The 14,489-nt window shown below is 32.6% G+C and overlaps 2 protein-coding genes across 14 annotated transcripts in view; one reads left to right on the top strand and one right to left on the bottom strand.

Annotated features, from left to right (window-relative positions):
* LOC127858034 (uncharacterized) overlaps nucleotides 1–14,489 on the top strand; it is a 120,938-nt gene that overhangs the window by 16,931 nt on the left and 89,518 nt on the right. The window lies entirely within an intron of this gene.
* The window catches only part of LOC127858035 (shiftless antiviral inhibitor of ribosomal frameshifting protein-like), a 76,703-nt gene that overhangs the window by 53,804 nt on the left and 8,410 nt on the right, over nucleotides 1–14,489 (bottom strand). For 3 of the 11 annotated variants that reach the window (XM_052394888.1, XM_052394884.1, XM_052394890.1), the window contains one exon: nucleotides 68–179. In XM_052394888.1, coding sequence (XP_052250848.1) covers nucleotides 68–179 — 112 coding nt within the window. Of the gene's footprint in view, nucleotides 1–67; nucleotides 180–728; nucleotides 770–1,397; nucleotides 1,510–2,396; nucleotides 2,438–2,889; nucleotides 3,002–6,132; nucleotides 6,415–14,489 lie in introns of those variants that run through there. The other 8 variants (XM_052394889.1, XM_052394892.1, XM_052394886.1 and 5 more) reach the window with 6 other exon arrangements.

Raw genomic sequence — 14,489 nt, 5'->3', positions numbered from 1 at the left:
TATTCACGAATGATAAAAATGTGTTATATTCGTCAGTTTCATTTCACGATTTTACTAATTATCTTACCCTGAAGTATAAAGGCAACCGCTTGAGTAACATCACCGGCAAAATGATCCACAAGTATTTCAGCTTCGTCATTAGAGAAGCGACCAGAAGACAACTTCAAGAATCGTGCAATCTGAAACAGAAAATAACTAGCCATGATGTCAATGGTTGTCGATAAATAGACGAACTCAGTGTTCAAGTTGTATTAGTCATTTTTACGTACCTCATTTTAATTCTTAAATCACGTCCGTGTCTAAGTGTCCAGAAAATAGCTACTTTTTGCTTCAGTTTGTCAGTTTACAAAAAGCCACGGACATGAAACACTAACAGATGTTTTAAACTTTTCTCTTTATCAGGCTAAGTTCTTGTAAAAACGCACATATTTGGTTTCTAAAAAAATGCAATGAGTTAAACTTAAAACCAACAATTTCACCCGCGTCATGCGAAAGGGGTCTTATGCGGCTAGCGTAGCTCCAGCACAGACTGCGCTCCCGCGCTGTCTGATAATTATCACTCAAGCTATTAGCACACATCTTAATTATAAAACGCACTTGAGCAGTCCTGTCACTTCGAATACTATATACATATATGCATAGTATGACATCTATAATAATGTACGATTAGCAAGTAAGTTTAATTTGATATCTGTGTAGCATTTAGTGCTTTTTGAAATATAACTCACCCGACTGGGTTTTAAAATGGCATCAATCTCTTCTTGAGGTGCTAAAATATATAAAACTTCTAATAGCAATGATCTGCTTTAGTGTGCTTACTATCTTGAAAAAGTAAGCAATGCCAAAATATTGAAGAAGTTCATACTAAACAATTATGTTTTTATTGATAAATATCTAATTTATTGAATAACAAATATACTTTTTTAAGGGTCTTAAATAATAACAATAGCAACAGAAGTAAAAGTAACTTTTTCGGGATTCGAACCTTTGAACTATAGTAGCAAGGTATAAAATGCGATTCCTACACCATGAAGGGTTTTGATGAGACGGGTGTATTGTAAACGATTTTTTGGTAATGCACGTATATTCAAAATGGGCCGTGCAAAGCGTATTGAGCGATTTATTTTGTAAACGATGTCCATTGCAGATTATCAAAAAAAATCTTTAACAAATCCATATTCAGGAAAATCATTTTGCTTGCTAAAAACATATTTTTTTAATATTTCTTCTTTTATAAGATTTTCGTTCTGCAAAATTGGGAAACGTTCCATTTAATAGCATGATGATGCATTAGATATTTACATATATGTGTTTATTTCTATTTGCATTAGACATTTTGCATTAACTTTTCGACACATAATGCTATCGAATTAGTTGCTTAACATCATTTTTCTTACCGTTAAGAACATGGGACGCAGCTTGATCAACATCTCCATGGAAATGCTCGATTATGACTTTGGCTTCATCATTAGGAAAGCGACCAGGAAGTGACTCTTGGAAATTTTGAATCTTAAACATTATCTTGTAAACGACATACGTGTTTTATATTCGTCGATACAAATTGTTTATTGAAATGTTATTGCTATTCATATATAAACATGCATATTTCTTATTAATAGTTCATAATGCCAAACAGTGTTTCCCACAGCTATATATGTATGTTCTTAATAATCGGGTTTATTAATTTTGGATACATTCATTTACTCCTTCTTCACTGATCTTTTGTAACAGATACTAAGAGATTTCTCATTTTCAACGTAACGATTTTAGTATCCAACGCTTTTGTTATACAGGCATGATACACATGTACAATATTTTTACAGGTATAAACTATGTTAAAAAATCTACTTCAGTTTAAAAACGAAATTTAGCTTAGCACTTCATTTGATCAATTAAATATTAAACAAGTTCAATGCAAGTTTAAAACACATCACGGTTGTGAGTCCAATTTATATTATACACCTTCTTAACTGTAAAGTGTATTAAAACTTGTTGTATTGCATGCGGGAAAAAGGTTTTCAGAATAACGTCATGAAATTTGCGTATTTTAAGAAATGTCCCAGTAAGCTGTTATACCCCTGATGTGATTGGCATATTGTAAGTGTACTAGTAACTTATGAGTAAGATATCATACGGAAATAAACTATCGCTTAATGGCACAAATAGAAAAAACATTATTTTCACTCTATTTGTTCTGCAGTATAAAACGTATACATTAGTAAATGGTCCTTGATTCAAAAGTCTTCTATATCTCTTCAATCGTTCGGAACTACCAGTAACTCCAGAACACCAGAATAATGCCTGAATGAGATTTTCTTTATTGTACTCTACTAGAACTATACTGATCTGGTTGCCCCCTTATGTATATTCCTCACGATTCTCAAAACCGTACTCACTCTGCTGTCTGTTAATATGCTGTGAATTTCTTCTTGAGATGCTGAAAAATATTACAATATTATTATTAAAATAAATCACCACTACACACAAAACTATCGAGTATACAAGTCTTGTATAAACTGATGTCAAGATTACAAAGACGATTTCTTTATCGATCTACGATATATCAATTATGATACACATGTATCGCAAGTGCTTTATTTGTTTTTATTATCACAGTTTCATGTGTACTTCCTCTGGGTATATTTATGTAACCCTGTGATAATTCCTTTATATTTTCATATGAACCTAATGTTCATACGAAAACATCGCGTATTTAACGTATTGCAAATGGTTGACATTAATATATTTTACCAACACATACAAAATATGCTTATTTGCGTAAATATTAATTCATTTGCATGGTCGGTTTGAGCTAGAACCAAACGTACAGATGTAATTTCTTCTTGAGCTAGTAAGTAACATGACAATCTATTCAACATTCGTCCTTACCATGTTGTACAATGGAAATTCCTGTATTAACATCTCCGTGGAAGTGCGCGATGATAAGTTTCGCCTTTCCGTTAGTAAAGCGACCAGGAAAAGATTCACGGAATCGTTTAATCTGAAAAAAGGGGAGTAAGTTGGTTCCTTTTTCCTAGTTCCTTATTCATTATTCGAATAAGGAGTAACTGTTCCTTATTCCTTATTCAAGCGGAACATATTTGATATAGGGTTTTAAAGAAAAATAATTGAAACATTTCTTAAGAAAATCAAAATAAAATAACTCGAATACATCTACTTTATGTTTTACGTTACATATTAATGTTTCTTCTTCGCGTTTCATAGGATTTCTTGTTTAAACCGAACCGATATTTTTTAATTCGAGTACTTACTTCACATCAACAAAACCTAAAGCATATAACATTATTTTACATGTATGTGATATAAAAGTGCAATCTTGTACAATTAAACATGTTTGTTTTTATTTATAATCGAATTTCTTTTTCGCGGCTGAATAAGAAAAAAGAACCAGTTTCTTATTCCTTTTTCAACTTTTTCAAGACGAATAAGGAACTGGCATTTTCTTACTGAAACATCAATTAAATTGATCCAAAGTTTACCACATATAAATTTACAACATATAAATGAACATATTATATATATTTATTTATTATTTTTATTTTTTATTTATTTATTTATTTATTTATATTGGCTATTAATTTCAAATACTATATGAAATACATTTCTACTTAGTTTTAAGTAATGATAATCCAGTTCCTTATTCAGTTTGAATAAGGAATAAGGAACTGGTTCCTTACTCCGTTCTAAAATCGAATAAGGAACTGGAATGATCTTTCTATAAATTATAAATCAAAATGAACCAACGAGACGAATAACTCAACGAAAATTATTGTAAATGTAGGTCGGGTGTAAAAATATGAATTGCAGTACATTACTACTTTGTTTTATTTAATGATAACATAGTTCCTTATTCGGTTTGAATAAGGAATAAGGAAATGTTCCTTATTCATTATTCAAATCGAATAAGGAACTGGAATTTGCTTACTTTACCAATAAATAAATATGAATAAAGAGACGCATTTATCAAGGAAAATCACTGTAAATGTAGGTTGGGAAAAATAAATAAATATATGTACTGCAGTACATTTCTTCGTAGTTCTCTTTTGTTATGATAACCCAGTGCATTTTCCGCGACTGAACAAGGAAAACGTAACCAGTTGCACTATATAAAAATATGACTGATAACCACCGAGAACAGCGCCAGTTTGTCAGATAAGACTTCAAGAACTGTACCAGAGATATAAGCAACAATTCTTACATTAAACATCGCCAATAATGACGAATATAAAGCTGTGCTATGCGACAATTTAAGCATCCGAAATTATGGCCTCTGAATTAGGAATTCGTGTTAAGTTAGTTCATTATTCGGAAGCCTGTATTTCAGACAATCACTTTCGGTTATATTATTTCTTAGATGTTGTGTGTGTTATTTAAGCTTGATTACATTATATTGACGTATTTAGTCACATTTCTTTTTATATTCTATTTGACTATAAACGCTGAAAACAAGTATTATGAAGACGATACTAAGGAAATGGTATTGCTTAACTCAAACAAAAAATAAAATTAACCAAAGAATACTAAATGTAAATGACAATCATGGTTTATATAGGTTCGAAGTTAAAAATATTGATTGCAATTGATTACATGCTCGGCAACTAAACTGCCGGAACTCTGCGCTGATCTCGTCTCTATGAGCTACATCGTGCAGTACGTGATCTTTGCGTACGTGCTCAACAATATACCAATGCAAATATTATTAATGCTTATGAGTCATTGTTTTGATGATATTGAATATGATTTTCCCACTTACTTTTATTTATAGAACAAGAGCGCCGCATGACGGAGCAATATACGCCCGATTCGTGTGCCATTGGAGATGATACACTGATGATTGATGTATTTGTTTTGGAAATAAGCAATATACCCCCATACCACTTTGACGCAGGATAAAAAGTTGTTTAAAAGTTTCGGATGAATACAATTTGAATTAGAGTCCGGACAAAGTGGCGCCGTTGAAAATGCACTAATTGACCCTATGACCTAGTTCTTGACCCGACATGACCCATATTCGAACTTGACCTAGATATCAACTAGATGCAACTACTGACCAAGTTTGGTAAAGATCGGATGAATACAATTTGAATAAGAGTCCGGACAAAGTGGCGCTGTTGAAAATGGACTAATTGACCCTATGACCTAGTTTTTTACCTGGCATGACCCATATTCGAACTTGGCCTAGATATCAACTAGATGCAACTACTGACCAAGTTTGGTGAAGATAAGATTTATACAATTTGAATTAGAGTCCGGACAAAGTAAAATGCACTAATTGACCCTTTGACCTAGTTTTTGACCCATATTCGGACTTGACCTAGATATCAACTAGATGCAACTACTGACCAAGTTTGGTGAAGATCGGATGAATACAATTTGAATTAGAGTCCGGACAAAGTGGCGCCGTTGAAAATGCACTAATTGACCCTATGACCTAGTTTTTGACCCGGCATGACCCATATTCGAACTTGGCCTATATATCAACTAGATGCAACTGCTGACCAAGTTTGGTGAAGATCGGATGAATACAATTTGAAATAGAGTCCGGACAAAGTGGCCCCTTTGAAAATGCACTTATTGACCCTATGACCTAGTTTTTGACCCGGCATGACCCATATTCGAACTTGGCCTAGATATCAACTAGATGCAACTGCTGACCAAGTTTGGTGAAGATCGGATGAATACAATTTGAATTAGAGTCCGGACAAAGTGATGCCTTCCGCCCGCCGCCCGCCGCCCGCCCGCCCGCCAAGGGGTTTCACATAATACGTCCCGTATTTTATACGGGCGTATAAAAAGCATACGTATAAAAACTTTGAGTTTAAGGAAGATGCCATATTAAAAGTATATATCGTTCAAGCGCAAATAAGTTTAATCCTATATGTTTTAGTATTGTTAGAAAAAATAATCAGGACACATAGTAGGAGTATTATTCAATATATTTCGACATTTTATGGCATCGAATATCGTATCGATTGTGAAGAAATTATTTGGTAAAATTGATAAATCGCTGGAAATGTCCTTTCTAAACAAATTTTACATAGTTTTGATGGATAAATTGGACAACAAAGCCACAACAACGATTTGTGATTTGTGTTTATAAAACATTCTCACCCGTTCTGCGTCTAAGATTTCCTTGATTTCATTTGGAGAGGCTGAAGAAATGGTAAAAATATACAATACAATATTGTGACATTCATTATTTGTGTAATGCATTGGCTTTTGTGCACTTAAAAAGCATATTCTTTTACCACCAATAGATAATAAATATTCCACTAACATGTTCAAAAAATATTCTCTAGTCGAACATATATAAATCATACATCTTATGTATAGTGCCGTTTTGCCTTGCGACAAAGAATGAAATCGACCTATTTATTCACGAATCATTAAAATGTTTTACTTTCGTCAGTTTGATTTAACGATTTTACTAATGATCTTACCCTGAAGTATAAAGGCAACCGCTTGAGTAACATCAATCGTGATACATCGGCTATCTCGGATTCCTCCGTAAGATAGGCCTCGTGGCTAACGGTCGCCATATTGCCTTGTATTACTACTTTACTACCCAAAAGGTTGTCAGTCTATTGTTATGAGGCTGTATACGATGCGCGTTGAACTAGCGCCAAACGTTTTACCGAAACTTTGATATTAAGAGCACTTTTAACGTTCATTTGTGTTGCATTTTGACCTATTATCCAAGTGATTTACTTTTCCATTATTATTTAATCACCCTATCATCCAATTTTTAAGATGAAATTACGGTGTTTACAAAACCAACCAAACCGAAAGTGAAACTAGATGCATTACGTTTCGCGATGTAAATATTAAATATTTGTTCAGTTTGAGGAAGCGAATCGATAATAGACGGTGGAATATGTATGCAATACAGACTATCATTGCCGATTGTAGTACTGGCTAAAAAATACCTTTTATGACTGGTCATGTATAGAACATTAATCAAAATAGTGACCATAAATCACTACAAATGTCTGGGTTGATCATTAATATAATTAAGGCACATTTCTGATCTAATTGCCTGTATCTAGTTGTAATTACCATGATATTGATAAAATTAAAACGTTTTTTTCATAAATTAACATTACATGTTTTATTTTTATCATTTAGGTAATATATAATTGTATCATTATCATCATTAAATATTCTGAAAATAATCTAAATTATCATGATTACTTTAAAGTAGAATTTTTAAATTTTTCTCATTATTTTTAATGAATTTCCACATTTGCTTGATTCAAAATAAAATGTATTAATAAGGGTTTCAGTTTTTAATTTTTATCCAATTTTTAGTTCGATTAAATTTAAAGTACTAACTACATACATGTATGTGAAATGCTCTTGAGTTTGTTTCCTGGGCCTAGAACCAGTACTTGGGTGTCTCTTGGAGATTTCTTAAGAATGCTCCCACACTGGTGATCAAACCAGTGACCTCCAGATCATTAGGTGGACACCACATCCATTACACATCAGCGACCTTTAATTAGTAAATTACTTTAGTATTGCAGCATTATATAATATAATGTTGCTACATATTTTTGGAAAATGATTAATGTGCAGTACTAAATAAATCTAAATGCATACAATTTTAATTGTGTATATTGTGTGATTATTAGTTACAATTCACTTTTTACAGATATACTGGATTATGAAAGACTGATGAACATAAAATTGACAACTCATCTCCCCAACGATACTTTTTGTGGCTCATTCTCAGAACAAACCCATAGTCAGTGAGAAAACCACAGTGTAAAAAGACCACTTGATTGTGACAATTATGGCTGACCAAGCAAATGTTATCATTTAAAATAAAGAAAACTTCCAGTTCAATATACATTTTATACCAATTATGACATTGACCAACACAGAAAATAATTATAAGGTTGATTTTCCCAAAATTGACTGTTACAATTGGATACTGTTTTAAGCTTCACTCTACTTTGTCTGAAAATAAAAGTCCTAAATGATGTAATAGAAACATACATATTTAATTTTTAGTTTTACAAGTATATATATATATATATATATATATATATATATATATATATATATATATATATATATATATATATATATATATATATTATTATATCTTTTTATCGATGGTGAATCAATTTAAGTTTAACTAATATATATATATATTATCTACATGTGTATGCTTTGATTTTTTTCTATTGAAGCCAAATTAATATCCCATTAGATAGATAGATAATATCACAGCAGTATTCCTAGTTTGTCTGCAAGTACTGCAGAAATCATGGATTATTATTTTACTGAGTCAGCCTTAATCTTTATATTATAATTGTTAAAACAGATTAAGATGTGCATAATACAATTGAGGATGCATCAAGATTAAAAAATGGTACATGTATAAATTAATAAAGAATCAATAACAATCAAAAACTGTGCATTTCTTTCAGTATTGTGTGAAAGGATTTGAAGTAATTATGTGTTTTTGAAATATGATTTATGTGAATTTGAATAAATATATAAAATTTAGTGATTTTCTCAGACAAAACGGTTAATTACATACCAAAGTATTCAGAATGTATTATTGTAATATTCATTCGAATTTTTTAGTACAAAAAGCACTTTTCCCTGGCATTTGTATTTATAGTAATTGCATATTTTATTATTCTGACAGCATTTATAAACTGTGTTCATGCAAGCATGAACACGGTTTCATTTTTTGAGATTTAAACAAGAGGGCCATGATGGCCCTGTTAGCTCCACTGCTGAAAAAAAGGCTGAAACAAATTTCTCTGCATGTGCAAATACTTAAAAATAGGCCCTATTTAAGCACATGTACACTTCTGTGACCTTCTGGGCTGGGTCAAATTTAACCCCAGGGGCATAATTTGAGCAAACTTTGTAGAGGACTACTATATCTCACTTCATACAAAATGTGGTAGCCCTAGGTCCTAGAGTTAAGGACAAGAATTTTTTTAAAGTTTTCACAAAATAAGCAAGATATAAGCATATATAATGTTCAATTTTGTGACCCGCGGGTCAGGATCAAATTTGACCCAAAGGGCATAATTTGAACAAACTTGGTAGAGGACTATACGATGTTATTGAATACCAAATTTGGTAGCCATAGTCCGAATGGTTTTCGACAAGAAGATTTTTAAAGATTTCACAAAATAGGCGCTTTATGAGCGTTTATTCAGTTTTGTGACCTCCTGGGGCAGGGTCAAAGTTGACCCCAGAGGCATTATTTGAACAAATTTGGTAGAGGTTTATTAGATGTCACTACATACCAAATTTGGTAGCCCTAGGCCCAATGGTTATGGACAACAAGTTTTTTTTAAAGTTTTCACAAAATAGGCCCCATATAAGCGTATGTTCAGTTTTGTGACCCCGGGCAGGGTCAAATTTGACCCAAGGGGCATAATTTGAACCAACTTAGTAGAGAACTATTACATGTCACTACATACCAAATTTGGTAGCCCTATATCTTATGGTTAAGGACAAGAAGAGTTTTAAAATTTTCACAAAATAGGCACTATATAAGCATATAATTGATTTTGTGGCCCCCGGGGCAGGGTCAAATTTGACCCCTGAGGCATAATTTGAACAAACTAAGTAGAGGACTATACAATGTCACTACATACCAAATTGTGTAGCCCTAGGCCTAATGGTTATGGACAATATTTTTTTTAAAGTTCTCACAAAATAGGCATTATATAAGCATATGTTCAATTTTGTGACCCCCGGGGCAGGGTCAAATTTGAACCTAGGGATTAAATTTGAACAAATTTGGTAGAGGACTATTAGATGTTACTATATACCAAATTTGATAGCCCTAGGCCGGATGGTTATGGACAAGAAGATTTTTTAAGTTTTCACAAAATAGGCCTTATATAAGCATATGTTCAATTATGTGACCCTCGGGGCAGGTTCAAACTTGATCCCAGGCGCATAATTTGAAAAAACTTGGTAGAGGACTATAAGATGCCACTACATACCAAATTTGGTAGTCCTAGACCCAATGGTTATGGACAAGAAGATTTGTAAAGTTTTCACAAATTATACCCTATATAAGCATATGTTCAATTTTGTGACCCCCGGGGCAGGGTCAAATTTGACCCCAGGGGCATAATTTGAACAAATTTGGTAGAGGACTATTAGATGTCTCTACATACCAAATTGATAGCCCTAGGCCCAATGGTTATGGACGGGAGATTTTGAAAGATTTCACAAAATAGGCCTTATATAAGCACATTTTCAATTTTGTGACCCCCGGGGCCGAGTCAAATTTGACCCCAGGGGCATAATTTGAACAAATTTGAAAGAGGTTCACCCGAAGAAACATTCCTAAGAAATTTCATCAGAATTGGACCATTAGTTTAGGAGATGTTTAAAGGGAAAGTCAATGCACGGACGCATGATGGACACAGGACCTTTGGCCAGTGGAGCTAAAAATCAAATTAAACATTTAGTTTTGATGTAAAATCAGTTTTTATATGCAAGTGTCTATTTAACTTACAAATTAAAACAGCATATTATACATTATTGAAAAGATTATTCCAAGCTTGATGTCATATTTCAACTTTGCATAGTGTAGTTAATTGAACATTGTATTGAACCACAGGTGGTTAGCGTGTGGCTATGATATTAATTAGTGAAAACATCATTTTGAATGATAAATAATCATATTATAACGAAAAATTAACTTTTCTGAAAAAAAAAATTTCACTATCAAATATATATATAACAAGGTATGCAACTCAAAATCACCCCAAAACGGGGTGCATCGCTTTGAACAGCCATATCTTCATCAATTGTGCAGCGATTTTCACGATCTCGGTCTTATTCAACGCAGAAATGAATTTCCTTTCTGGAAATGTATATGTCTTGCAATATTTTTACAAATGCTGGGTCAACTTTTAAGAAATAACACGATACACAACACGCATGACCCAGTTGACAGTGATCATGTATTCTTTATGAATGAAATCTCCAGTTGTAAAGACACACCTCCGCATTGGACCAATGAAATCACTCGTATGTTTAAAATGTCAGTTAGTTGAAATGTATGTAAACAAAGGTTTCAAACGGCGCTGGGCAGTTAGTCTTGATGCAGAATGTAACGACAAGAACGGTAATAATGTTTTTTCATACGTTTTATTGAATTATGGTATCGAACTACATGAACTTTGTAGGGAAGTTGCCCTTTACTCCGTGAAGATTTCAGTCTTAAAGACAGCATGATCACTGTCAACTGGGTCATGCGTGTTGTGTATCGTGTTATTTCTTAAAAGTTGACCCAGCATTTGTTAAAATATTGCAAGACATATACATTTCCAGAAAGGAAATTCATTTCTGCGTTGAATAAGACCGAGATCGTGAAAATCGCTGCAAAATTTATGAAGATATGGCTGTTCAAAGCGATGCACCCCGTTTTGGGCTGATTTTGAGTTGCATACCTTGTTATATATATATTTGATAGTGAAATATTTTTTTTTTCAGAAAAGTTAATTTTTCGTTATAATATGATTATTTATCATTCAAAATGATGTTTTCACTAATTAATATCATAGCCACACGCTAACCACCTGTGTATTGAACTGTATGGGCAGCTATATTTTTTAATTTATGTATGTTGTATTATACAAAATGCATTATTTCTACCACAAGTAGACCATATAAGGCCTACTGCTACTAAATAGGCACTGGTATGAATTTGACACTGTTTTTGATGCTCATACAAAACTTTAATTATTACTTCACTTTAGTATATTAAATATTTTCAAGTTTTTGTTCATCATTTTTTGCAAACGAGTGTCTTAATGCATTTGAAAATATACTTAAAACAAACTAAAAATGCATTTTAACATACCTTTTTCCTGGTAAAGTGTATTTGGGATGATAAAAAATACACTTGAAGAGTATAAATGCTGGAAAAATGCAGAAAAAAATACATTTGTTTCTGTTAGAAGTGTGTCTGGTCTGCATTTTTAAGTGTATTAAATGCACATCAAATGCAGATAAATACAATGCCAATACTGTTACATGTATTGTAATGGACATAAAATGCACTTGTTCTTGTAATTAAATGCTTTAGTGAATTGAAATAACCTTTTATAACGTTTTAACAATTAATAATACCTTTTTATATAAATTTTCTTTTGAAATGTGACACTTAATTGATTTTTGCACCACTAGTAAGAGATATAATTTGTGCTCATAATGCTTTATCATTACACTATATAATATCATTTGTTGTATGAAAATTACCCGTAAAATTCATGTGAAAGCTCAAGAGATCAATAGCAGCGTGCTATACCCTGCTCCCTTTTTACATGACTTGATGGTATTTAGTCCCCAATTCTACATGGCCAAGGGCAAATTAATGTGCAGATTTGACAAATAAGTCATAACTGGGATCCAATAGGCAGACTTTCATATTACTTGTATTTAATTTAAATCATGATCTGAATTGCTGTTTGGCAAATCTTCGTTGGTCACAGTATTCAACTGAATTTTGTTCACGTTGTAGTGATTATATTTTCAATATTTATCAGACAACATCTTTCTTCAAAAGTTTAACATGATTGCTTGGTTAATTTAGAAACAAGATCAATGCATCATAACATAAAATGAAAAAATGTGTAATAGTAAAAATGGCAGCAAAAAAGCACTAGATTATCTGCCTTAAATCTGAGACGTTATGTTGATGTATTGGAATTTCTCATAAATAATGTGTTCCATAGTTGTATAATTGTATAGTCGCATGCATGAGTGTTGTCAATGTCACAATACCAATTAAAGCCTATAATTTACTAAAACAATTTGAAGTTTGATGTGTGTTTTTTTCAAGATCTGTTATATATAATTATATATATATATTGTTGAAAAGTTAACATGCAATAAGTTTACTGTAATTAAGTGACAAATAGTTTTACTGATTTGGTTGGATGCATATATGCAGATATATCATGGTTTGTGCAGAGGACAGTAGCAAAAACAAGAGCTGTCTCCGTAGGATGACATATGCCCCCGATAAACGCTTTGATAAAAGTTATGAGCATTTTTCAAAACCTAAACGCCGAACCTAAGTTCAAGGTCAAAGGGGTCAAAATTTGTGTGTGTATGGGAAGGCCTTGTCCATATACACATGCATACCAAATATGAATGTTACATCTGAAGCGACATAGAAGTTATGAGCATTTTTTCGAAACCTAAATGCAAAGTGTGACGGATAGACAGACAGACAGTGCGATCACTATATGCCCTCCTTTGGGAGCATAAAAATGTGTTTCACATTGTTTTGGTAAATTAGTCATGTAGTTAAAAGAACAGAATTATCAATTATAAAGTTATTGATTATAAAGTGTTGCTGGCATATTTGATGCATTCATCTAGCTATAAGAAGGTCCCTGTTTTATCCCCACTGGCACTGAGCGAGGGTTCTCAAAATTTTTAAACAATATGAATAAGTACATATAGGGTCGAGAAAGCCTTGTTGATATGGGGGCTGAACACCGGAAATCAAAGCGACCCAGGTTAAAGGCCGAGGCCAAATAAATAAACCAGAGGCCGCTTGAGCCTGCTATACTCTGAACAAGTATTGTTTCTTCTCAGAAAACTGGCTTAAGTGTCTTACTAAGCTTTAGACTTTGAGTTTCAGTGCAATCTATCTAAAATAAATTGGTTAAATTAAATAATAATTTGTAAAAAATAAACATTCTGCACAAATTCAATTATTTACTTTACCTGTGTGCATGAATCATTTCAGTCTTGATGGTTAGTGAACTATGTCAAAAGCACCATAGCTATGAAACACTTGTATTTTGAATATTGCAATGTTCCACAGAAATGATGCTGATGATAATTCTAAATGATCATGACATGAAAAATGATGAATTATTAGATATATTTCTAAATTCCATTTCCACCAACAATTCGGTTATTTCCCTACTATGCTTTGTACACAGTTGAAAATAACACTATTCCACTCAACAACCGTGACACATGTACTCAATTTTTCAACTTTTCGCAATTAAAATTGTCTTCTACTGTTATTGTTGTTGTTGTACTTTTGAAAGTAGTTTGAAAGATGGCGACTATTAACCCAGAGATTGATTTATGGAATAAATCGTCTGCTGATCCAGAGTAGAGTAACATCACCGGCAAAATGATCCACAAGCATTTCAGCTTCGTCATTAGAGAAGCGACCAGAAGACAACTGCAAGAACCGTGCAATCTGAAACAGAAAAAAAAACTAGCCATGATGTCAATTGGTGTCAATAAAAAAGACGAACTCAGTGTACGAGTTGAATAAGTCTTTTTTACTTACCTCATTGTAATTCTTAAATCTACGTCCGTGTCTAAGTGTCAAAAAATAGTAACATTTTGCTTCAGTTTGTCAGTTTACAAAGAGCCACAGACATGAAACACAGATGTTTTAAACTTTTCTCTTTATCAGGCTAATTTCTTGTAAAAACGCA

Source organism: Dreissena polymorpha, chromosome 14 (assembly GCF_020536995.1).
Source record: "Dreissena polymorpha isolate Duluth1 chromosome 14, UMN_Dpol_1.0, whole genome shotgun sequence".
Taxonomy (NCBI): Eukaryota; Metazoa; Mollusca; class Bivalvia; order Myida; family Dreissenidae; genus Dreissena; species Dreissena polymorpha.
Note: the sequence above shows the minus strand (reverse complement) of the source record. Positions and strands in the feature narration are given on the sequence as shown.